The 27,322-nt window shown below is 34.2% G+C and overlaps 1 protein-coding gene across 1 annotated transcript; it reads left to right on the plus strand.

Moving 5' to 3' along the window:
* Nucleotides 1–27,322, plus strand: LOC141401662 (cytochrome P450 4d8-like). The gene is made up of 4 exons (XM_073982000.1): nucleotides 1–207; nucleotides 25,383–25,839; nucleotides 25,961–26,529; nucleotides 26,612–27,322. Exons 1-4 carry the CDS (start codon nucleotides 36–38, stop codon nucleotides 26,971–26,973), a joined length of 1,560 nt encoding a protein of 519 aa, XP_073838101.1. The 5' UTR covers nucleotides 1–35; the 3' UTR covers nucleotides 26,974–27,322.

Consider the following 27,322-nt stretch of genomic DNA (forward strand, 5'->3'; position numbering starts at 1 on the left):
TCAGTTTGGCAGCTCAGTTTCCGCTCGTCATTGAAATGGTGTTCTTTACGGTCATCTTTATCGGTTTATTAATATTAACATTTCTGTGGGCATTGCGCATCCATGTAACTACAAAATATCGTCGCAAACTTACTGATCATATTCCTGGGCCTTATTGCATACCGATTTTGGGTTGTGTCGGCGAAGCTACAACGTTAACGCCTGACAGTAAGATTAACAAATAGTAGAAGAAAATCTATGTGTTATACCCTAGACAGACGGCAGAGTTAATTTGCATTAAAAATGTCCTAATTTGAATTAATTTTTCACCCTGACAGACGATAGTTTCTGCATTTATGAAACAGCTGTTTGTTTGTACCCAGCAGACCATTTCATAAAGCTTTACAAAAGTTCGCCAAAATATGCGAAACAAATACACTTTCTACCTTTGACCATTTCACCACGATGAAGCAAAAATAAATTTAATTTATTCGCGATATTTTTGAGTCTTTTTAATGTTATAAAAATATTGCAAAACATTAAAAAACATTTGAAGAAGTTATAATTTTCGATAGAATTGGTATGGTGGGTAATAAAATTTTTTGTGAAAATAAATATTTGAAAAAGTGATTTGTTAGAAGGCGTGAAAAACGAATAGCTGATATTCTACTCGCGAAAGACCACTACTTATTTTGAAGAAACGCGAAAATTGCTGATTTGCTTTCCCTTTTTATTTTCTTAAACATGGACATTTGACAAAAGACAATTGATTTTCAACAGCATTGCCATATTGAAATTGCTAAATTCAGTTTAAATTTCCTTTGATTTTGTGCATTAAGAATGTGGATAATGCACGAATTAATTTGAATTAAGGCAGTTAATGCAAATTAACGCTGCCGTCTGTCTAGGGTATTAATTCAATACAAAAAGTGACATAAATTTTTATATTTTCGCATTCAGAGCTGTGGATGGAAAATGAAGAAAATAAAGTGATAGTGGAAATAGTTGTTATAAGTTCATAAATAGAACTTTAATTTGCTGCAAATAATAATTGTATTAGTCCATATCTACATTAGGCAATTTTCCTCGTGGCAATTGAAAGTTTGTTGGTGAGAGAGGGTGTTGAGAGGCAAAGGATTACCATATGCCTCACCTCTCTCTTCTTCAAACTGACTATTGCCGCAAGGGAAATTGCCTAATGTAGATATGGACTTAAGTACAATAATATGCTGTTTATATTAGAGCTTTTTGCAGGGTGAACCTTCTTTATGAGGATTTGTTTCAAATATAGGCAATGGAATTGACATTTAAAACCCAGTCGGTTTGTTAAATCCGCTTATATATAAACGGGGTATAAGTCGAAGTCAACGCACGAGTAATTTCATAAAATAAACAATTAAAAACAATCAGTTGACTTTTCCATTAACTATACAACTTCAGAAAAAATAGAAACCGGAGTGGTGCACTTAAATGTCAGATCACCAATTCAAAAATACTATATTGTAGGTGACCAAGGAAGTTTTGGAAGTTTAAGCGTATTTTTTCCGTTAACAATCAACATAGTCTACACGAAATGTAGCTCATAATCCTTAATATATCGCAAGAATGCCATTTGGTCGGGGTTTTGCAACTGGGGATGCCAACTGTTCCGAGGTAAAAATCGCCACAGAAAAGTTGTATTGAAAACCACCACAAAACTCTACTGACTATGACCAACTGTTATGCAGAAAGAGAGATATTTAAAAAATAGCACATACACGTTTTAATCCATTTTTCAATAAAATATCCCAATTCCCATGCTTTTCTGCAGTTTTGAACACTATCTGGACTCTAACAAGTAAAAAGGTATCCGTCGGCTTTGCCGAAAGAGATATACCCTCAGCTTATCTGAATTTAAACTATCATCTACGGACAGATCGAATGTATTTATGGTCTTTTCAGAATTTTGTGGCCCTTTTTGGACATTTGAACTTGCCAACAAAAGTGTGGATTAGGATTAAAATTCAAAAGTGTTACGGAGAAGGTACTTAAAGGAATGGACCGACATAGTCCATTACGAAGTTGACCTTATTTTTGATAGATATCGCGCCCACTAGTCATTTCAGTGGGTCATCGCATAAATTTTGGACCAGAAAATCGATATCGGTAATTTTGGAAGTTAAACTAAATTTGGACAACATATTAGGAGATCCAAAGTTTTGAACAAATTGGTTGCCCAGTTCAAGAGACATTTTGCATTTTGCATTTTTAGTGAAATTTTTTTAAATATTAAGGGGGTAGTACCAGAAGTTGTTGTCCATCTTCGAACTGAGACTATGTTTGGGCAAAATGTGACGAAAGGCAAATTTTGGACCAAATCGGTTGATCAGTTCGAAAGTTATAGTGCTCTCCAGCGACTACATATGGTGCTATGGGCTTTTTACACCTTTCGGGCAGTTTTATCAAGAAGAATAGACTTGCCTCTTAAAAACTTTTACCGTCGTATTTGAGGCAGCGAATGCATGTACCTTCAACAGAAATAAAAGTGATTCGAGAGCTGGTCTTAAATTGAACTTATCCGAAATTTTGTGTGGGAGGTACGGAAATGAGTTGACAAATATATTCCATATTCAAAACTGCAATACATTTGGTAGATATATCAGGGTGTGTAATGTATGGACCACATCGGTCCCTCCCTTCAAGACTTATCGAGCCCACAATTTTTCCGAACATTTTTGAACTTTTGTGGGGGAGATACCTTAAGGAGTGTACCCATATGGCTTATCTTCGAACTTAAGCTAAGTTTGGACAAAATATGACGAAGGTCAAAATGTGGACCCAATCGGCAGATTCGTTCGAGAGTTAACTTGCGCTCCAACCACTACACACGATGTTATAATGGTTTTTTGTACTTTTAGGCTAGGACTTGCCCCAGATAAAAATTGTACCGTCATATGGGGGGCGGTGAATACAAGATGTTGCAACAAAAACCGAAGCGATTCGAAAGCTGGTCCTAAACTGAACTTTTCCGAAATTTTGTGTGGGAGGTATCCGAAGGAGTGGACCGATTGAGTCCTTATTGGAAACTCATATAAGTGTGGTAGAAATTTCACGATGTGCAAAGTATGGACCACATTGGTTACTTCCTTCAAGAGTTATCGTGCACACAAATTTTCCGAACATTTTCGAACTTTTGTGGGAGAGGTACCGGAAGGAGTGGACCGATATTACCCATCTTCGAACTTAAACTAAGTTTTGAAAAAATTTTACGAAAGCCAAATTTTGGACCCAATTAGCTCATCCGTTCGAGGACGGACATTGCAAATTGTCTGAAACGCATTTCGTCCAAACATACTTGGGGTCTAAAACCATTATTTCGATGAGGCACATTTTGCCCGTGTGAAAGTGTTAGCAATAAATGCTGAGGGTATAAAAAACCTTAAACTTTACATGTTCCAAATTTTGTGTGGGAGATACCCTAAGGAGTGGTACGATATACGATCCATATTTGGACGTAATCCAAGTATGTACCCGAGTGCTATGTTAGGCACAACCAAGTTTAGTTAGTGGCGGCTGATTTTTTGAAGCTCCAGGGCCATTATCTCAAAAAGTATGTACTTGTCCCCGAAAAAGAATACACCGTCAAGGAAAAGAATACAAAGTCAAAATTTCGATTTTTAACACAAAATGTGCCGTTTATTGACCATTAATCGGTCAAAAAAAATTTAAGGAAAATTCTCTTATTTGAAGACAAAATTTTGATGTATTCAATAAACTCACAAAAATATATGAAGACTGAACACCAAATTTCTGTAATTTTGGGTGGATAATGTGGCTAAAACCTTAAAAACCCGAAAATTGGGCGGTACCGTTCCACGGGGGTTATATCAAAACGTGAACCAATACCAACAATTCTCTGTAAAAATATTTCGCAAGACCTGGCGAAGACTAAATACCAAATATCAGCTACATTGGTTGTTTAATGTGGCTAAAACCTTGAAAATACCGAAAATCGGGCGATACCGTTCTATTGGAGCTATATCAAAACGTGGACCTATGTACATAATTTTTATCAGAAAAGTTTTTTGGTCCATTGGGAACCCTCAATGCAAAATTTCGGCGTATTTGGGCGTGAAACATATGTAAAATCTTCAAAATTCCGAAAATCGGGAGGTACCGTTATATGGAGTCTATATCAAAACGTGGACCTATGTCCATAATTTTTATCGGAAAAGTTTTTTGTAAAGTGAAAACCCGCATCCCAAAATTCAACCAATTTGGTTGAAATATTCAAAATACCGAAACATAAAGAAGTACCGTTGCATGGGGACTTCCCAAAACGTGGACCGACCTTCCCAATTTTTTGCTCTCGACATTGTCAGTGAACTATAATATTTATACTAAAATTCATCTGCCAACGCACGGTGGTCGAAAGCACTGATCTAGCGGCGCGAAATTAATAACTTGCAAACGAGTTGAGATACGTCACTGAAATTTGGTACAAACTCAGCTTGTACCTGTGGGTAATAATGGGCCAAATATGAACAATATCGGCTGATATTTTTGGTATAGCCCCCTTATAACGGTACCTTAAGATTTTCGGTATTTTGGGGATTTAAGCCAAATTAACTGTAATTTGGTACTTATAGTACATTTATATATAACCGGATTTATCAAACCCACTGGGTTTCAAATGTCAATTCCTTTGCGTATACGTCAAATAAATCCTCATAAGGAAGGTTAACCCTGCAAAAGGCTATAATATAAACATGGCCTTAGGGTTCCTAGTGGTCACAAAATATTTTCACCAAAAATTAATTTAAGGTATTTTGAATATCATGACCACATTTTTAAACCAACTTGGCTGTAATTTTGCATTCTATGTTCTCACTGCGTATGAAATGTTCTTACAAAACATTTTCAACACGGATTTATGTTTCGATGTAGGCCCTTTTATGGTACCCCCGATTCGTTGAATTTTTACTTTTTATCCCATATTTAATAACATATTTAGCTATAATATGTTATTATAGTGTCTCCGGGGGTAGAAATCCTCCTTGCAAACATTTCTCAAGGTAGGTCCATATTTTGATTTAGGTCCCATACAAATGCACAGCTAAATTTGTATGAATTTCATCCAAAATCCCTTATTTTAAAAGTGCAGTCATCAAAAGATTTGCAAATATTTGCAGTCCTAATGGGGTTATTCCGTATCCAGAGAGTCCAATTTCATTCCCCAAAAAATAATCGAACCTAAGTTTGGCCAAGTTTACAAGATGCACTCTATGGAATAAGCGCGTACAACCCATCAAAACACTAAAAAAATTAATTTTTTGAAAATTTATTGCTATATAACTAAGTACCTCTAGACCCCAAACTAATTTTTATAATTTAAATCACACCATCTGCTATTAATTAAAAATAAGTCTTGTCCAGTTTCATTACGAATTTATTTAACATTTAAACATATATGAAGTTAATTTTTTGCAACAATTTTTTAAAATCTGATGCAATAAAAACTCTTATATTTGATAGTGAATAACTGAGTGAATATTTACAACAACAAAAATGAAAAACAAAATCTTTGTCTACAATGTGTCTGTAATCGTTACAATGGAAAATATTTCGCAATTTTATATTTCGATTTTTTGACTCTCGCGCCGCTAGATCAGTGCTTTCGACCAGTGTGCAACGCCTCGAAAAAAATTACAAATTTCATAACGATTCGTGAGGTGTCACTAAACTGCACTTATTTCAAATTTTTTGTGGGATGTACCTGAAGGAGTGGACCGATATAATCCATATTCGAACCTGATGTATGCCTAGAGGTAGTATTACCATATGCAAAGTTTGGTTCAATTCGGTTACTCCCTTCGAGAGTTATCGTGCGCACAAGCTTTGCGACAATTCTTGAACATTTGTGGGGGAGGTACCTGAAGGATTGGACCTATATGGCCCATCTTCGAACTTAAATCAAATCTGGGCAAAATATTTCGATATCCAAACTATGAACCGAGTCGATTGATCCGTTCGAGATTTATCGTACGCACCAGCCAGACAGACAGACGGACGGACATTGCTTGATCTACTCAAAATTGTCTGAAACGGATATTGTAAAAACATACTTGGGGTCTAAAACCATTATTTCCATGAGGCACATTTTTGGTCGTATCAAAGTGTATATACCCTCTTTAGCCTAAAGGCTGAGGGTATAAATATATGAATATTTCACTTGCTTCACAATATACTTATTTTCGTTTGCTTTAAAAGTGATGACAATAAACAAACAAGGGAATTCGGGCAAATTCAGGTCGTAGTTTTCATTTGCTGTCAAAATTTGTTGTGTGAAATATCCACAAAAGGTAGAAAAAAACGAAAAAATATTGCTTAAATAAAGATGTTGTACACAGATATTCTTTATAGAAGCGAAATATTTCTTATTAATTTTTGATTAGACATATGTTCTGACAGCAAATGAAGACATCAGTTGGTGTTATTGTATCACAATTTTTATTGCATCACGAAAATAAAAAAATTGCTACAACTCCTTAAAAGTGGTTTTTGTACGTCAAAAATCACCATAAGTAGCGGGAAAACCACAAAATTGGCATCCCTGTTTGGAACATTCGGCCATAATCGAGAGAAGAATGGAGATTAAAAATATAGCGCTGTATAAAAGCAGCTCTGCTTAGAACGGTGAAATGTTTCACCATAAATTCTCTTTTGGTTTTTGTTGAAACGATCCATTTTCAAAATCGAAAAATGAAGCAGTTTTTAAGACGCTTAAGATAAATTGCTAAATAAAACAACAATTTTTTTTTGTAGAATAACAAATGTTTCACACTAGTGTAAAGGAAAAATTGCATTGACAGATTTTAAAAAATTAAGAAAAAATAGCCTTTATTTATTTGAATCCCACTATCAAGTAGGAATTAAAATTCTTGTAATTAGTCGAAGTTTAATACAGAAAAATGTCAAGAAAATCTAAGAGAACAATCATTGATAAAAATTGATTTTTAAATTAAATTAAATCGTGAAAATTGCATCTAAGCTCACTGCGAAATGTTATTCTATTTTTTATTAGATACACAGAAAAAAATAATTCATTCAATATATGAATAGTGTTCAAAAAAATTTTCCAATGTTCAGATTTTTGTATTTTATGAACCTAGTTCATGAAGCAATAAATACCGGTGGTTTCTTTTTTGAATGAATCATAAACATGTAATATATGTATTCTATTTTGCAAAATATGAACAAATGCATTTATTTTAAAATAATCTTCTTAAAAAAAAAAATGCTTATATTCCAAATTTCTTTTTATATTTTTCAAACATTTATTTTTTCTATACAAGTTTTTGTTTTTTTTATTTTATTTTGAAACTATTTTTTAATTTTATTTTCAAATTTAGTTGTGTTTTTTATTTAATTTTGTAATTCCTGTTCTTTTAAAGGGTTCTCTTCTAATTGGTTTTCCTAATTAATTATGTAGTATCTTGTAAATCAGAACAATGTGAACCATACGTACATACACACTAAGTCCATCAGCACTAGCTTGAATTTATAGATGTTGCATTTATATTAAAGTACAGTCAAAATCGCTTATAACGTCGGTCAAGGGACCGACCAAAATTGGACGCTAAAAGCGATAGTCGTTATAAACGATATTTATAAAAGAGGTGACATTTTATTATGCATATTTACTTTTGGGTATAAATAGGCTTTTTAATTAAGTAAATAAATAAATTCAATTCAATTTTTACTTTTTCATTTTTACGTATAAATCTATTTTAAAGACTTAAAAACAAAATAAAAAAATACGATATTAAATTCAATCTTCCGCAAATATATTACGTTATTATAGGACATAGTTCTATTTAAAATAGTATGGTATTTTAGTTTAGGCTTTAAATTCAAAGATAAGTTTTCAATTTAACTCAGACCTGAGTTTTGAAAGGGTTTCCAGAACACATTCATTTCTTGTAACATCTTCTGAGTAAATAAATTGTTGAGGAGTTTCGACAGCAAGACACGAATCTGACACTGACAGTAATTGAAATTCTGATCCTGTAATATCCTCAATTTCTTCGTTAGAATTGCCTTCATCTAAAACTCCTATTATACGTGGTAAAAGTGAAAACATTGTTAGGATGGCAATTAATTCAACAATATATTCCACGTGTTGGACGAAATGAGAATGAAGATAAATGTTGTATTTTATTTGAGTTTGAAAAAATATACATACAACAAAATATTGAGAGAAATGTTCTTCCTCGTATGGTTCGACGTTATAACCGATAGCAAAATTCAAATATTTCACAAAAAACGACGTTACAACCGATATGACGTTATAAGCGATGACGTTATAAGCGATATTTATTTGTGTGGAATATAAAGGGCAGAAATTCGGGACTTTTGGATTTCGTCACTATAAGCGATATGACGTTATAAACGACGACGTTATAAGCGATTTCGACTGTAATTCAAAAATTGTATTTGCGAATTAGTGCTATTGATATGGTGAGTGTCTTCCGAAAACAAACGAAATCTATGGTGGTTGGTTAGTGTGGTAGCGGTGAGTAGTGGTGGTTGTTTAGGCTGCTGTGCTTTGCTGACACGCAGTCAATGTGCGCGTAGATACGATGGAGGTGAGGAAAGACAAAAACAATAGAAGCAAATCCACCATATCTTTGTAGGCAAAGCACAAAAACCGGTTTTGCCACAAAATAGTGGTTAACGTAGGAGAAACTATGAAATTTATTTTTGTATTTTAGAAAAGCATTCATACTTTTGCAAAAACAGTATTGTGTGCATGAGTAAAAAAATTTTTCCATTCACTTTAAAAGAGGTACGTTCAAATTATGGGCAACAAAAATTATGAACGAAATTAGTAAAAAAATTCATACTTTTGTTTTTCCTGTATAGCTGATAAAATAAGAAAAAAAAATACAAAAAAATGTATTTCGTCGTTGTTTATAACGTCATATCGGTTATAACGACGATATCCAAAAGTCCCAAATCTCTGGAGCCCTTTATAACCCTATCGCTTATAACGACATATCGGTTATAGCAATTTGAACTAATTTCTACATAATATGGTACAGTTATTATTAGACAAAATTCCGTCACACATTCCAAGTCTCATCAAAATTGGATAAATCAGCCGAAAATATATATGGGAGCTATATCCAAATCTGAATCGATATCGATACTATTTGGCATACTTATTTCTAGACCGAATTCAGTCACACATTCTAAATTTCATCAAAATCGGACGTATATAGCGTGTTTGATGCAGCAAATACGTCAAATCGGCCGAAAATATATATGGAGCTATATCCAAATCTGAACCGATTTCGATGTAATTTGGCACATTTATTTTTAGACCGAATTCAGTCACACATTCCACATTTCATTGAAATCAAACATATATATAGTGTTTGGTGCAGCAAATACATCAAATCGGCCAAAAATATATATGGGAGCTATATCCAAACCTGAAGCGATTTCGATGTAGTTTGAAACATTTATTTTTAGACCAAATTCAGTCACACATTCTAAATTTGATCAAAATCTGACGTATATAGCGTGTTTGGTGCAGCAATTACGTCAAATCGGCCGAAAATATATATGGGAGCTATATCCAAATCTGAATCGATATCGATACTATTTGGCATACTTATTTCTAGACCGAATTCAGTCACACATTCTAAATTTCATCAAAATCGGACGTATATAGCTTGTTTGATGCAGCAAATACGTCAAATCGGCCGAAAATATATATGGGAGCTATATCCAAATCTGAATCGATATCGATACTATTTGGCATACTTATTTCTAGACCGAATTCAGTCACACATTCTAAATTTCATCAAAATCGGACGTATATAGCTTGTTTGATGCAGCAAATACGTCAAATCGGCCGAAAATATATATGGGAGCTATATCCAAATCTGAACCGATTTTCACCAAGCGCAATAGCGTTCTACCTATGGCTAAAAAAATTAAATTACCAAATTTTCAGCTGAATCGGACAAAAAATGCGACCTGTACGTTGCGAACAAAAATACATGGACATACGGACATGCATAAATCGACTCAGAGAGTGATTATATGTATGTATATCCCCAAAATGGAACTATGGGTCTATTTCGTTTCCTTTTGCATGTTACATACAAATGCACAAAGACATAGTACCCCTTATCACAGTGTGGTATAGGGTATAAAAAATATGAAAATATACTGAAATGTATTGCCGATGAGCAGCATCACCACAGCAAGAAATAAAGGAAATCTAAAACCTAATTTGGAAAAGTGTCCGATTTCACTTAGAATTCCCCATATACATATATTCTTGATGCGCATACAACTCTAAGTCTATATAACTATGTCCGTGTGTCTGTCCGTCTGTTGAAATCAAGATCCAGCGAGCTATATAATTTGGTACAGAAGTTTCTATAACTTCCACGATGTTTGGTATTGAAAATAGGCTATATCGGTCCCCTTTTTAATATAACTCCATAGAACCGTACCTCCCGATATTCAGTATTTTGAAGGTTTTAGGAATTTTGTCTTCTTAGGGGCTAAAAAACGTTCCCATAGAAATTTATCAGTATTGGTCCACGTTCCCGATCTCACCGAAATGACCAAAATTGGTAGTTGGTCTTCCTTGGAGCTAAAAAAACTTCCCCTCCCCAGAAATTTATCAGTATAGATCAACGTCTTGGGTGCCACCGTGGTGCAATGGTGTGCACACTCGCCTTGCTCGCAGAAGGTCGTGGGTTCGATTCCCCGGCTAGGCAACCCCTCAGTAATGTTGGCAGGTTCATAATTTCGTATATTCCCAATATAAAGATACCGCCAGATTATACGTATTTTGAAGGCTGTATATCGATGTCTCATTGGTATTAACTATGTTTAAATGAAAACGATATTCTTCAGTTAGCATGGCGCAAGAGCTTAGTATTTTCATAAAAGAAAGAAAACTAATTGTTCCATTTTACTTCAAGACAACTCTCGGTGAAGGTTATTAAACGTTTGGCCCGGCCGGCCGAACATAACGCTGTTCTTACTTGTTTTTTACTTCTTTATTTTAAACCACTAAAATCCCCATTTTGGTATCATTTCATTTCACTCCATAATCGTGGTGACACATGTCATATTAATTGTTGTGAGCAGATTTATGTGACCTAGCGTAGCTTTTTTATTACTTAACCTTTGTTAGCAATAACATAAAAAAAATACATTTGATATTAAACCTGGCTTAACTGAAAACTCTAAGCTTAACGAGGAGTACACACCATAATTCAAAACTGACACAGTCAACTTAATTTTACGACAATTTTCTGGCAAATAAAAACTTTTGTTTAGCTTAAAATGTTTGGAATATCATATGAAAAGTATCATTTAGAGATTGGGAAAGTAATTATTTAGCTAGACATTGATATTAATGAAATATACTTTAATGTCTGTCAGTTTTGTTGGTTTGTATGTACTATGCATAAAACTAAAAACACAATTAGTGGCGTGTGAAGCAAATTAATTAATCGATAATTTATTCTTTCTATAATTATTGGAAATGCATCTACTTAAATCATATAAATTCAGTTTGTCAGCTCAGTTAACACTTGTTATTGAAATGGTGTACCTAACGACAATGATTGTCCGAAATAAATGTGAGAGCATTTCTGGTAGAGTAATGTGCCTTTGTTTAACAATGTCTGACATAGGAAAAAATAGAAAAAGTATCGAAATACACCTGATCAAATTCCTGGTCCTTATTGTATTCCTGACAGTATGATTATTGATTGGTTATGGCCACTTATTGAGCAGGAAAAAACATTTTTCATGATTTTTTACAAGAAATCTGCCAAACTTGTTTAGAAGATTTTGTTTTCCTGTGATAGGTCACACTGTTTTTTCTAAAGCAGTTTGCGGTGCCCACTATAGCTCGAAAACGAATAAACCGGTCAGCATATGTTTTTGTGGGATCACTAAGAACATAATTATCTTGCCCTTAAGCGAAGCGGAATTAAATAATATCCATTTTAAAAATATTGTGATCTGTCAAGATCAACATTTCGATAGTAACTACAAAAATGCATAGTTTTTTTTTTTTGGCATAAATCCGTCATTTTCTCTTGCTTTCAAACAAGCTTTTTATGTTTATAATAATCCCACAAAAACATATGAAGATCGGATCATCCGTTTTCGAGCTACAGTGGGCACCGCATTCCTAAATGACATTTCGAGAAAACCGCATTTAAAACTCCGATGTTACATACAAATCACAATGAATTTTCCATTGCTAACGCTCATATCTCAGCTAATATTTGTCCAATCGACATGAAATGCAACATATTATATTCTACCTGTACTTGAAAATGAGGCAATAAAAAAGGTTCGATTTTATAAAATTTGTTTTTCCAGCGCCTTCAAGACTTTATAAGGGCTAACAATGGTTCTATTCGCTGTTTTGGTACTTCTAATCTGCATATTTTTATCCGTAAGTTGGAAGAGTTCCTTGTATTACTTAAAGTTTGGTTAGCATTAAACTGAATTTGACTGTGGACCAAATACCAAATTTCGGCCATTTTGATGAGATAATGTGGATAAAACCTTCTAAATTCCCAGAATTGGGAGGTACCGTTGTATGGGGCCTATAACAAAAAGTAGACTTGCAGTGACAAAATTGTGGGAAAAAGTTTAGTAGGCCCAAAGAAGACTAAATACCAAAGTTCATCCCATTAGGTGGCATAATGTGTCTAAAATCTTCAAAATACCGAAAATCAAGAGATGCCGTTATATATACCGATAATTTTCGGCCATTTCAGTGAGATTGAGATGTACCGTTATATGGAGTCTATATGAAAAAATATAGCCTATTTTCAATACCAAACAACGTAGAAATAATAGAAACTTCTGTACCAAATTATAAAGGTCTATCTTAACCAGTAAAAAGTATCAGTCGGCTTTGCCGACAGAGATATACCCTCAGCCTGTGTATATTAAAACATTTGTTTCCCAAAATACGTATGTATTTATGGGTTTTTAAAAATTTTGAAGCGACAAAAATGTTGATTAGGATTAATGATCAAAAGTTTTGCGGAGGAGATACTAAAAGGAATGGATCGACATTGACCGTTATGGAAGTGGATCTCCAGCCACAACATATGGTGCCATAGGGGGTTTTTACACATTTCGGGCTATTTGCTCAAGAAGTATGGACTTGCCCCTAAAAAAACCTTTACCATCGTAATTGAAGCAGCGAATGCAAGTTGCTTCAACAAAAATCAAAGTGATTCGATATCAAGTCTTAAAGTGAACATATCCGAAATTTTGTGTGGGAGGTACCGTATGTAGTGGACAAATATAATCCATATTTGAACCTGATCTATATCTGGTAGATATATTAAGGTGTGTAAAGTATAGACCAATTCGGCCACTACCTTCAAGAGTTACCGTAAAAACAAATTTTCCGAACATTTTTTAACTTTTGTGGGGGAGGTACCTGAAGGTGTGGTACGATATGGCTTATCTTCAAACTTATACTATGTTCGAGAGTTATCTTGCGCTCCAACCACCTCAAACGGTGTCATAGGGGTTTATGCAACTTTCAGGCTATTTTCTCAGGAAGTATGGACTCGCCCCTGATGAAACTTGTACCGTCGCACACTGGTCGAAACCACTGATCTAGCGGCGTGAAAGTAAAAAAATTGAGCTAAAAAATTGCGAAATATTTTCCATTGTATCGATTACAGACACTTTGCAGACAAAGATTTTGTTTTTTCATTTTTGTTGTTGTAAATATTCACTCAGTTATTCACTATCAAATACAAGAGTTTTTGTTGTAACAGATTTTCAAAAATTGTAGCAAAAAAATAACTTCATATTTGTTTAATGTTAAGTAAATTCGTAATGAAACTGGACAAGATTTATTTTTAATTAATAGCAGAGGGTGTGATTTAAATTATAAAAATTAGTTTGGGGTCTGGAGGTACTTAGTTATATAGCAATAAATTTTCAAAAAATTCAATTTTTTAGTGTTTTTATGGGTTGTACGCGCTTGTTCCATAGAGTGCATCTTGTAAACTTGGCCGAACTTGGGTTCGATAAATTTTTGGAGAATGAAATTGGACTCTCTGGATACGGAATAACCACATTAGGGCTGCAAATATTTGCAAATCTTTTGATGAATGCACTTTTAAAATAAGAGATTTTTCATGAAATTCATACAAATTTAGCTGTGCATTTGTATGGGAGCTAAATCAAAATATGGATCTATCTTGAGAAATGTTTGCAAGGAGGAGTTCTACCCCCGGAGACACTACAATACCATATTATAGCTAAATATGTTATTAAATATGGGATAACAAGTAAAAATTCAACGAATCGGGGATACCATAAAAGGGGCTACATCGAAACATAAATCCATATTGAAAATGTTTTGTAAGAAGATTTTATACGCAGTGAGAACACGGAATGCAAAATTACAGCCAAGTCGGTTGAAAAATGTGGTCTTGATATTCAAAATACCTTAAATTGGGAGGTACGGTTACATGGGGGCTATATCAAAACGTGCACCTATGTCCATAATTTTTGGTGGAAATATTTTGTGACCACTAGAAACCCTACCAAAACATGAACCGATATTGTTCATATTTGACACATTATTACCCACAGGTACAAGCTGAGTTTGTGCAAAATTTCAGTGAGGTATCTCAATTCGTTTGCAAGTTATTAATTTCGCGCCGCTAGATCAGTACTTTCGACCACCGTGCGTCGTATGGAGGGCAGTGAATACATGTTGCTAAAACAAAAATCAAAGCGATTCGAGAGATGGCCCTAAACTGAACTTTTCCGAAATTTTGTGTGGGAGGCACCCGAAGGAGTGGACCGATTGAGTCCATATTGAAACCCTATTTAAGTCTAGTACACATTTCACGATGATCAAAATATGGAACAAATTGGTTACTCCCTTCAAGAGTTATCGTGTGCACAAATTTTCCGAACATTTTCGAACTTTTGGGGGGGAGGTACCGGAAGGAGTGGACCGATATAGCCCATCTTCGAACTTAAATTAAGTTTGGGCAAAATATTACGAAAGCCAAAATTTGAACCGAATCGGTTTATCCGTTCGAGAGTTATCGTGCGCTCCAGCCAGCCAGACAGACGGACGGACATTGCTCAATCGACTCCAAATTGTCTGAAACACATTTCGTCCAAACATACTTGGGGTCTAAAACCTTTATTTCGATGAGGCACATTTTGCCCGTATGAAAGTGTATATACCCTCGTTAGCATAAATGCTGAGGGTATAAATATTGCGAGCTAGATCTTGATTTCAACAGACAAACGGACGGATTGGTTATATCGACTTGACCAAAAATCATGAAATTTAAAAATGTTGTGTAACGTTACGTTAATCTATTTTAAGGGGTTTTTAGTTGATTTTATATGCAATATTGACAAAAAGTATATAACTTCAATAGAGTTCGCCAATTTTAGATATTTCTCCTTGGATGTTTAGAATTGACATCCATTTACCCAGAAAAATGTTCGATGCCAAGAATGGGTGCAAGTGAAATGGAATGCCATTTTTTAAGCATCTTCACTCATTCTTTTTACAAGAGCCTGGCCCCCAAAAGATGCAATTCATTTTCAGATCCTAGGCATGTCATCATCACTAACCCTTTGGAACGGTATCTTCAGCAACTCTTTGGCACGGCATCTTTATCAACCCTTTGGCATGGCATCTTAACCAATTCCCTAGAATAGTATTTTCATTAACCCTTTGGCATCATCCTAATGAATTATCTTTAATTATCATCAAAAAGTTTACATCAGAAATTGCAGTTTTTTTGTTGTAACAGTATTTTATATGGTTGTATGTTCGTTTTTCTGCCCAATCTGGTTCTGGGTGTATCTCCATCGCCTGAAATTATAAATAGATAAAAATTGAAGATTAATTAACTTAATTAATTGTTTACCTAATAACCATGAATTTTTGTCTTCATTTTCGTAATTTCTCCTCAGTCGTTAGCATAAATGCTGAGGGTATAAATATTGCGAGCTGGATCTTGATTTCAACAGACAGACGGACGGATTGGTTATATCGACTTGACCAAAAATCATGAAATTTAAAAATGTTGTGTAACGTTACGTTAATCTATTTTAAGGGGTTTTTAGTTGATTTTATATGCAATATTGACAAAAAGTATATAACTTCAATAGAGTTCGCCAATTTTAGATATTTCTCCTTGGATGTTTAGAATTGACATCCTTTTACCCAGAAAAATGTTCGATGCCAAAGACGCTATTCAAGAATGGGTGCAAGTGAAATGGAATGTCATTTTTAAGCATCTTCACTCATTCTTTTTACAAGAGCCTGACCCCCAAAAGATGCAATTCATTTTCAGATCCTAGGCATTTCATCATCACTAACCCGTTGGAACGGTATATTCAGCAACTCTTTGGCACGACATCTTTTTCAACCCTTTGGCATGGCATCTTAACCAATTCCCTAGAATAGCATTTTCATTAACCCTTTGACATCATCCTAATGAATTATCATTAATTATCATCAAAAAGTTTACATCAGAAATTTCAGTTTTTTTGTTATACGAGGGCATTTCGGAATCTTCTTTGCCTAGCACAAAAAGCGCGGTATAAACAGAAAAAAGTTAAGTGTTTTGGAAACGTCCATCTCTGTTATGAACACATGTTAAATTTAGTTTCGATTTGGCAACTCCTTCATATAGAAACAGGTGTTCAAAAAAGACGCATCCGCAATTTTTTTACAATGGAAAAATTAGAAATGCGTGCTGTCATTAAATATTTACATAAAAAAGGTTTATCGGGACAAGAAATTCATAATGATATGGTGAATGTGTTAGGTGAAAGTGCTCCTTCATATGCAACAGTAAAAAATTTGGTTGCTGCATTTAAACGTGGTCGTACAAGCATTGAAGATGAACCACGTAGTGGACGGCATCTCAAATGATCGAGTCCATTTAATTTTGCATGAAGAACTACAGATGAAAAAGCTTTCTGCAAGATGGGTGCCGCATTTGTTAACAGTCGATCAAAAACGCATAAGAATGAACATTTCTCAATCTTGTTTGGATCGTTTTAAGCGAAATAAAATGGATTTTAAGCGTCGCTTCATAACTGTTGATGGGACATGGATCCACCACTATACTTTAGAGACAAAAGAACAATCCAAACAATGGACTGAAGCTGGGGGAAGTGCCCCAAAGAAGGCAAAAACAATTCAATCGGCAGGTAAGGTTATGGCAACGGTTTTTTTGGGACTTCAAAGGTATTTTATTGATTGACTATCTGCAAAAGGGTAAAACAATAAATTCAGAGTACTATTGCAACCTTTTGGATCAATTAAAATTACAAATTCGAGAAAAACGTCCTGGCTTACAACACAAAAAAATAATTTTTCATCAAGACAACGCACCAGCGCACAAGAGTGTTTTAACCAGGGTTTCGGAGTCGGAGTCGAGCAATTTTGCTGGAGTCGGAGTCTGAGTCGGAAAAAATAACTCGACTCCGACTCCGGGCAAAATTTTTTCCACGTTATAGAAACATAGAATTAAATTTGGAACAAGAACATTTTTCTAAATCATTATTTTAAAAGAAAATTATAAGAAAACATATATGCAAACGGTATTTTATACTAATTTAAAGGACAATTCACAGAATATTTACTATCCTCTGAAGTGTAGTTTATTCATCCCTATTTTGTTGATCCAAATGATTCTTTACATTTTTGCAAACAAAAGTAAAGTTCTATGGCAATAAAATTAAGATTGGACCTTTAACCTCTTTCGTCAGAAGTCTTACTGGTCTTCTCACAAAGGTCTATTTGTATTCTCATGAGAAATCATCCTTGTCCTCTATTAAAGACATTGTGGTCTCTATGTATTTCGGTAAATTTCGCATAATCTATTAACTATATATCAAATTCAGATTAAATTCGTTGTTTGTCAACGACAGATTCATCCGGCCATAACTCAGAAGTCTGACAAACGGCGAATCTTTCTTCTAGGATTCTTTATGTACTCAATGAGGGCATTAGATGTAGACATTCAAATAACCGGATCTGTCCGCCAGGAACAGACATAGTTCATGTGTATCCGAGTTTTCTACACAAGCATTAGCATATAAGAAATTCAATGAAATACATAATCATAGAGTTTTCATGAGAAAGGATCGGGTAAAAGTGATAAAGGACAATGGAAACATGACAATATCGATTTCTTGTCTTAGTGGACCGACCCTACATAAAATATTCCTAGCAACATTTTTGTAGAATATTTTTTTGTAGAATATATCTCAAATATTTCAATAAAATTATCCACTCCACACCAAAGTTCAAAATGTGAGCGCCGAATTTTATTTTGTATGCGGCAAATAAACTGTGTTCTTCTCGAAATCGGCCACCAAAATATATGACAATTGGCTTATCAGTTTTCCAGGAAGTGTTGTGGTTGGCACCGCAAAATGCTTTAATAAAAACAGGGGTTCGTAGACGGTCTCAAAACTTCGTAATATTTTTCGCTTTCAGATGAAGACAAAAATCACGTAATAAGTTACGTAGTTTTCTCGGAAAAAATCATGAAAAATGGATTTTATTGAGCTTTACAACTGGGGGTCTCCTTTTAAGGCTAAGCACACTAAAATGTTGGGTTACATCCAGTTTGAATTGCTTATAATTTTTATTGCATGTAGCCCTTATGATTTGTATTGCCCCTTCATTTTCACATATTTTGAAAGCTTAAAGATTTTCTCACGCGGAAGAATTCCGTCCAAAATATACTCGTGCAAAAAAGGAAAACCGACAAAAACTTTTTTATTTTATTCATTTTTAATGGTATAGGAATTCACTCTCGGAGTCGACCCGGAGTCGGAGTCGGAGCCGGAGTCGTGAAAAAAACTCGTCTGGAGTCGAGTAAAATCAACGAATTAAAGTACGAGTTGCTTGACCACCCACCTTGTTCTCCTGATTTAGCTCCCAGTGACTTTTACTTGTTCCCAAATCAAAAAAAATCCTTGCTGGCAAGCGTTTTACCTCAAATGAAGATGCAATTACAGTTGTAAACCACTATTTTGAAGACCTTGAGGAAAACTATTTTAATCAAGGGATAGAATTGCTAGAAAAGCGTTGGACTAAGTGTATTTAAGTTTCAGGAGATTATATTAAAAAATAAAAATATTTTTGAAAAACTAGCTATTCTCTTTCATTGATAGACTAAGAAGTTTCCGAACCGCCCTCGTAACAGTATTTTATATAGTTGTATGTTCGTATTTTTGCCCAATCTGGTTCTGGGTGTATCTCCATCGCCTGAAATTATAAATAGATAAAAATTGAAGATTAATTAACTTAATTAATTGTTTACCTAATAACCATGAATTTTTGTCTTCATTTTCGTAATTTCTCCTCAGATGTTGCTTTAAATCACTTATCTTCCATACCAAAGAGTCGTGAACCGATCCCTGATGATGTGCAGAAACGTATCTGATGCTTAATTTGTGATCGCAAACCTGCAGGACAATTTTTATGATATATAAGACATATGTGCATTATTTTTTTTTTTAATTTAAAGTATACCACTGTTGCATTAAGGCTGTAGAAACCTTTCCGGTTCAAGTATTTCAGTCATTCCTCCTTACTTGGGGTAATAATTTTAATACAGCCGTTTATGCACCAAGAAATCCAGTTGTAGAAATATTCTTTAATTTCATATTTTTGATCTTCCTTTGTGGGGAAGGATATCCATTTTTGGCACAGCCTTTTATGCATTGCTTCGATGTACTCATGGAAAACTTTACTGACTGACGCCTGTGCGGAGCTGACACTGAAATCATTGCCAGCACCCTTTTGGTAACTTCCTTCAGCAAGTATCCGCAGCGTTGCAGCTAGTTTTATTTCATTTGGCACACTCGTTGACTTTTTCCGATCGTGTAGCTCTGACAAAATTTGCTCCAAAACATAATTGAAAGCTTCCATGTTAATTCTAAAGTAGGTAACAAATTTAAAAGAAACATTTTATAGTTTGGAACACAAGTAATTTCATTTTGTACTTACTGAGAATTTGTCATTGAAAATATATTTGACTGTTGTCTCAATAGTTTCCGCTTTGTTTTTAACTTGCCAACAGTATACTCATCTTCATCTTCGGAAGAAAATAAAGCCACACTTAACATGTTTCTTAATTGTAATACAAAAGAAATGCATATAATTTAACTGACGCTGACCACTTGTTATTTTTCTTTTGTTTACCAAATTTTCAACTTCGACAACGACTATGAAATCCGTCGTACGACAACGCCTACCGTAATAAGGCTGATTATCTTCCCATCACCAGTTCAGATTTCGACATGGACTCCAACTGCACTCCATTAAACATTTCGTTTGTTTGTTATTTTATGACAAATGATCATGAGGTAGGGATCTTTAGAGAAAATGCATCTAATACCCCGTTTAGACTATGCTTGGTTTTGCAAATCCAGTGGATTTAAGTTGTCATTGTCATACAATATATGTCAAATACATCGAGACAATAAGTCAAATACATATCAGGAATATTGTCATTATTTCGCGCTACATCAACGATTTTTGATATGTAGGTTAAGAAAAAAATTCCCTGTAAGAATTTTGTCGCGAGCCAATTTTTGGTTGTTGCGCTTTTAAGTTATCCCGCTTTTATTTCGCTTTTTAAGAAAGAAAATATTATAAAAACGCTAATTATTTTAATGAGCACAATTGTTACAAAAAATTTCCCTCGAAGTGATTTCAGCGAGTAGATTGAATAATAACTGCAAAATGTTACACAGAATTCGCGGAATGTACATAAAATTGATAAATTATTGAATATAAGTCAACTTTTTTCAAAATTAAGGCCCATTTAGTGGTCATAAAATTACATAAAAGACTACAATCATACAGATTGGTGTTATAATTTCGATGTTACAGCCAAAATAAGCACATATTTTGGTCAAAAAAATTATTTTTTGTTTGAAAAAAATATTTTTAGTAGAAAATATTGTAAAAATCTGTAGAAATACTTCCTTCATTTTGCTTAAATCTCCCAATAAAATAGAGAGATTTTACTTTATTGCCATTCATATTAAAGCTTTTCCATTAGGGAAGGTAATTGGGTTGATGAAGATATATCTCAAAGCTTCTGAAATGGAAATAGAGGTCAAATAACCCATTTTAATTTATATGAATTTTAAAATACGTGTAAATCGCGTAATTATCAAAATCATTTTGTCCGCATGTGATTTTCATGTACAGCAAGGCTATATCTATTAAGTTGTATATATTTCTCGAAATATAATTTGGGCTCTCAGATGTAGCATCGGCTGCATCTTAGCATTAAAAAACCTATAAAATATCGCTAATTTGCGCAAAGTGCATACAATTTTTGTCCGCATCCGATTTCAGTGTTCACCATGAAAATCTACATCGATATATATCTGTTTGAAGGCGATCAATCAAGAACCGTGGATGTAGCATCACATATTATTTTTTGGGATAAAATTAACGTAGCTTCCTTATCAGTGAAGTTTTTAAATCTCTGTTTCCGCTAAAACGAAGATGCTGCACTTGTTTTTTCATTGCAGTGGAAACGATCTGCAGAAAACGCGATAAAATACGCGATATTTTCAAAAACAATTTTAGATGATTTTTCTACTTTGGAATTTCTCGTAACTCGCGTTTTAGTAGATGGATTGAGTTATTGGATCCGGAACGTAAAAAACTAAAATGTGCAATGGAGTACGAAGTATTCTAGAGACAATTGCAAATATTAGACCCGAAAAATATGATTTTTAGAAAAATTTCTGCATTTGGATGCAGATTTCTATGAAGCTGTGCAGACTACATTCACAATATACGTATCAATTAACTCAGAATCGCAAGTACTACAATCCTATATATGATTTTTTTAAAAACCTGTTTGCGGAATGAAATTTGAAGAAAATTTCAAAAAACACTGTAAATCTGGCTTCAAAATGTCAGCATCATTTAATGGTAGAAGCAGTTCAAATTTTGAAAAGTAGTGCATAAGTGAGATTATCCTTATCTAGTTTGCTTCTGCTTTTACTTGGACAGGAAAATCGAGAGAAGTATGGTTTACTCACAAATCGAGAGAAAACAAAAAAAGACATGGTGGCTTCAACCCATTTTTACCCATTTTTTAACATAAATATAGCCACAGCTTCCACGCATATTATCTTTTAAGGCCAATATTTTTTGCCACGTCCAAAAACATTTAATTTTATCTAAAAATATTTAATTTGTATAATATACAATCGCAAGTCGCGTGTTCTAAAAGGGTAAACCTTGGCTTCAGCTATGTTAAATTTTCAAAAATATTGGTGATATGTATTTGAATATATTATGTTAAAAATTTTATTTATGTTGTTGGCAAATTTACAACAATAAGTTTGATACCACTGCCTTTTAAAACCTCCCAGCAAAATGTTCGATGCCAAAGATGCCATTCAATCATGGGTGCAAGTGATCTGGCATGTCATCTTTTTAGCATCTTCATCGATGAATTTTATATGAGCATGGACATCTTTTGGGGTCCATTCATTTTTGGATCCAAAGCAAGTCATTTACACCAATGCTTTGACGTGTAATTTTCACCAATGCTTTGGCACGTCATTTTCACCAATGCTTTGGCATATCATTTTCACCAACCCTTTGCAATGACATTATCAATACGATGAGAGTTTTAGCAACGTTGGTTGTGATTTAGAGCAGAGTGAGGCAGAGAACATTTTTGGGTCTCTCTTGTGCTCTCAATGAGCGTAAATTTGTTGTTGTTCACAACGTGTTAGCATCTACACAGGCTGTGAGCGATAACAAATTTACTCTCACTTAGAGCACATTGGCTCTCTTGTGAGTCACAATGCCTCCTCCTGATTTAGAGTCTCCGACAACATCAAACCTATTGTAAATAATTAGTCTTATATATTTGTAAATTTTACACGCACACGACCCGAATGCACAGAAAGAGCGTACAAAAGAGAACAAATGTTTTGATTTGTTATTGTGTTATATCTTGCGTGAATACAAACTTATTAACACACTGTTATAAGTTGCCAATATCACTGTGCAACACTGGAAATGCAAACAACTTCTAATGGGCATTTTCTGAAAGTACATATTGAGACTACAAAAACCTTAATTGGGTTTTGTGTTCTTAGATCGGGTTTAAATTTTATGGCCTCATCTATACCGACCTAAAATAAGCCTTTTTTCCATTGATCGGTCCTTTATCTCCGAAACTAATAAGAATTTTGCTTTGCAGTCTTCAGCAGTATTGTAGCTCTGAAGTAGTAGAACTTATGTGTGAAACAAATGAACTAGGTAAAGCTGCATCTAGCGCATCAAACTCGATAAAATATAGAAAAGTTTACATAATTTCTGAAATTGTGGTCAGTAACAACTAGACTGTTGAGAGTTGAAACAAGTAACCATTCTAAAAATTTTCCAAATAATGTGACCATCAATTCTTCAGAACATTCTGAAACTCTAAAAGAGAATACTATTTTGAGTTTTTGTATGGGAAAGAGAGTTGTAGTTAACTTTTTTGTAAAGAAGCGTGCATGGCTGGTGTAGATGCTAACACGTTGCGAGCAACAACAAATTTACGCTCATTGAGAGCACAAGGGAGATCCAAAAACTTTCTCTGCCTCACTCTGGTTTAAATCAGCCATGCACGCGTCTTTACGAAAACGTTAACTACAACTCTCTTTCTCATACAAAAACCCAAAATAGCATTCTCTTCTTGTGCACCATTGGTTTAAAATAGGGATGCACAAAACAATATATGTGATTGTAGTGCTAAGAGTACCAAATTTACTCTCCGATTGAGCACAAAATTTAAACATGTTATTTTTAATAGATTTTCTCGCCAACGACTGAGCGCAAGAGAATAAAAAACAAATTTACGCTAGAGTACTGTTTTGTGCATCACTAGTATAAAACAATGGTGAGCAAAATAGGAAAAGAGAATATTTAAGGGAGAATTATTATTTAATTTTTCTTGTTGTTTCATTACATATTTCAACATTTTTAAGCATTAATGTTGTCTAAAATCGTTGTACAAATGAATTATTAAAGAATAATTAAAAAAATACTTAAACGCCCAAGTGTTGTTGAATTAATTAAATTAAGAGTATTTTACAGAAACTACCAGTGGATGGCCGTGCACACCATTGGTTTAAATGCTGATGAAAAGATCGGATTTTTCACGACTTCATTTGAACCAATGCAAAAGATCTAGTGAAATCATGACATCTCAAGGTATCACTTCCATAAAATTTTGCTTGGTACGAAATTTTATGGCGATCGGTTAGCGATAACCTGTGCACCATGACGGATCTTTATTTACATAGTACCATAGACTAATTAAGTAGAGACTACGAACGCTCTCATTTTTCATTCTCAACCAGATGTCGCACGAATCGATTTGGGGCTAGTCATCTGACTCAAGCCAGACTGGGGCTAGTCAAATGACTCAACTTCGAAAACAATTTATTTGTTTTTCTACCAATTAGGATCTTTGTTTGCAAACTTCGCCACTTTAAAATGTACTTTACATGTGAAATTAACTATGTCAGTCTTTTTGATAGGCATATAGTTCGTAAATGTTAATATTTTTAGGAGTTTTCGTTTGAGTGAAACAAGTAGCTGTCACTCAAACCACAAACATGCGTAAACGACATCTGTTTCGCCGCAGATAAATGGTGAGAGCCATTCTTTGTCTCTACATTAATTAGTCTATGATAGTACTTTGTCTTTGCGACAAAGTTAGGAGGGTTGGCGTTTTTTGTTTGGGATGACGACTTCTATTTTGTTTTTCAAAATAGTCAGGCTTAATCCCATAGTCGTTGTTTTAATATTTTATTAAAACAACTTTAATTTATTAGTGGGAAAAAAATTGGCGATGTTTACCAAGGGGTAAGGCAGGGAATACTATAGTTTCAGATCTCGTCACAGATCTTCATCAGTTCCCTTATTTCTTGTTTTTCAACAAGAAACTTGTTATACCCAAGTGTCAATTGCTAGCTAAAATAGATACGTGCGCAAAGAAACAATCTGACGGAGAATTTCTTTGGCACTACCTAAACTCGAGCCACTTCACTTGCAAACAAAACCAAATCTTTCCCACCGCTATGCGTTCGTTGAGTCTCACCGAAAAAACATAACTAATTTGTTAATATTTCTTAATACAGCAATAAACCAACACTTTCTCGGCAGTGCCCGGTCTCACAATTAGGAGGGTTGGCTTTTTTATTTGGGATGACGACTTCTATTTTGCTTTTCAAAATAGTCAGGCTTAATCCCACAGTCGTTGTTTTAATAGTTTTGTCTTCTTCCTCTCTTTGTATAGAAATGCTGGATAAATCTTTTGAAGTTTATGCAATGTATGGAGACATAATAAAAGGGTGGATATTGGATCATCTTTTTATAATCACATCAAATATTGAGCTGTTCGAACAAATATTAGCACATCCCACAGAAATTCGTAAGTCAAGATTATACACAATTTTAAAACCATGGCTTGGTACGGGTTTACTAATGAGTGACGGACAAAAATGGCACACTCGGCGTAAAATTATAACACCGACATTTCACTTCACAATATTGGAACAATTTATCGAAGTTTTTGATAGACAATCAACGGTACTGTTAAATTGCTTATCTGAGAGAGCTGATGGCGTGACAGCTTTCGACATTATGCCGTATATTTGCTCAGCTGCCTTGGACATAATAACGGAAACTGCTATGGGTGTTAATGTAAATGCTCAAACGGATAAAAATATGCCATATACAAAGGCGGTAAAAGAGTGAGTATTAAGGGAAATGGACTAAAGAAGAAAAATTAAATCTTCTGATTGATACGAAGACATGAGCACATTAGCAAATGGAGAATATTGCCTATTACTGTGTCTGGTTTTATATTTACAGATTGACTAGTCTTGTGATTTGGCGTATTATTCGATTCTATCTTAATCATGAATGGCAATTTTCTATTTTATGCCCGTTGAAGAAGTTACGACACGATAAACTTGTTGGTACTATGCACAAATTCACAAGAAATGTTATTGAAGAAAGGCGCAAAGAATTGGAAAAACAATTAAAATCCAATGCAAATAATGAGAATCATGATCCACATGATATTGGTATAAGGAAACATATGGCCCTAATGGATGTTCTGCTACAAGCAACAACAGTTGATGGCAAACCATTGTCAAATGAAGATATACGCGAGGAAGTGGACACATTTATGTTTGAAGGTCACGATACAACAACTACGGCGCTTAGTTTCACATTGTATCTAGTGTCACGACATCCTGATGTCCAGCAGAGGCTCTTAGATGAAATATATAATGTTTTTGGAAAAAACATTGTCGAGCCATTCACTTTGCCTAAGTTAAATGAATTAAAATATATGGAGTGTGTCATAAAAGAGTCATTGCGTTTATATCCACCGGTGCCTATTATCGGGCGAGAAATTGCAGAAGATATTCATTACAGTAAGTAAAAATTCATAATATTGTTCACTGCATTTGCAAATATTCCCAATAAATTTCAATGTATTTTCTTGTGACGTTACAGCCCACTCTAAAATAGGCGATGGTATAATTCCAGCTGGAACACAATTCATAATATCACTGTTTAATGCACTCCGAGCACCATCATCTTATGAAAATCCAAATGATTTTAAACCAGATCGACACAATGAATCTACTGCCAATAGTTCTTTCGTTTACGTTCCTTTCAGTGCTGGTTCACGCAATTGTATCGGCCAACGTTTTGCAATGCTTGAAATGAAAACTGTCCTTTGTAAAATTCTGCGAGAATATGAATTGCTGCCACTGGGACTCGATATTAAACCAATACTTGGTATTATCTTACGTTCGGAGACTGGTATGCAACTTGGCATAAAAAAGAGGGTGATGGCAGAAAAACATGCATAGATCAATATTAACAAACGTATTTTTATGTCAACAATTTATTGTTATAAACCACATTTTAACAACTGCCTCTTTTCGATTTTAATGTTGTAAAAAATTTTATATATAACATTTCATTCGGAATATAAGTCTGTGATAAATTAAATTCTTACAAAAAATCGTTGGTGTATTCCCACATTAGTTACCAAAAATATTTTTAACATTTTAGATATTTAAAATAATAATGCAATATTGAATAAATATATTGAATAAATAAAATATAAATAAAACGTTCAATTTCTTAAAAAAAGTGACTATACACGAAGAAACGGCACGCGTTAAAATCAAAAATAAATCAACATTAAAAAACAAA

The sequence above is a fragment of the Musca autumnalis genome, unplaced genomic scaffold, assembly GCF_047663935.1.
Source record: "Musca autumnalis isolate F117 unplaced genomic scaffold, ASM4766393v1 scaffold_4, whole genome shotgun sequence".
Taxonomy (NCBI): domain Eukaryota; kingdom Metazoa; phylum Arthropoda; class Insecta; order Diptera; family Muscidae; genus Musca; species Musca autumnalis.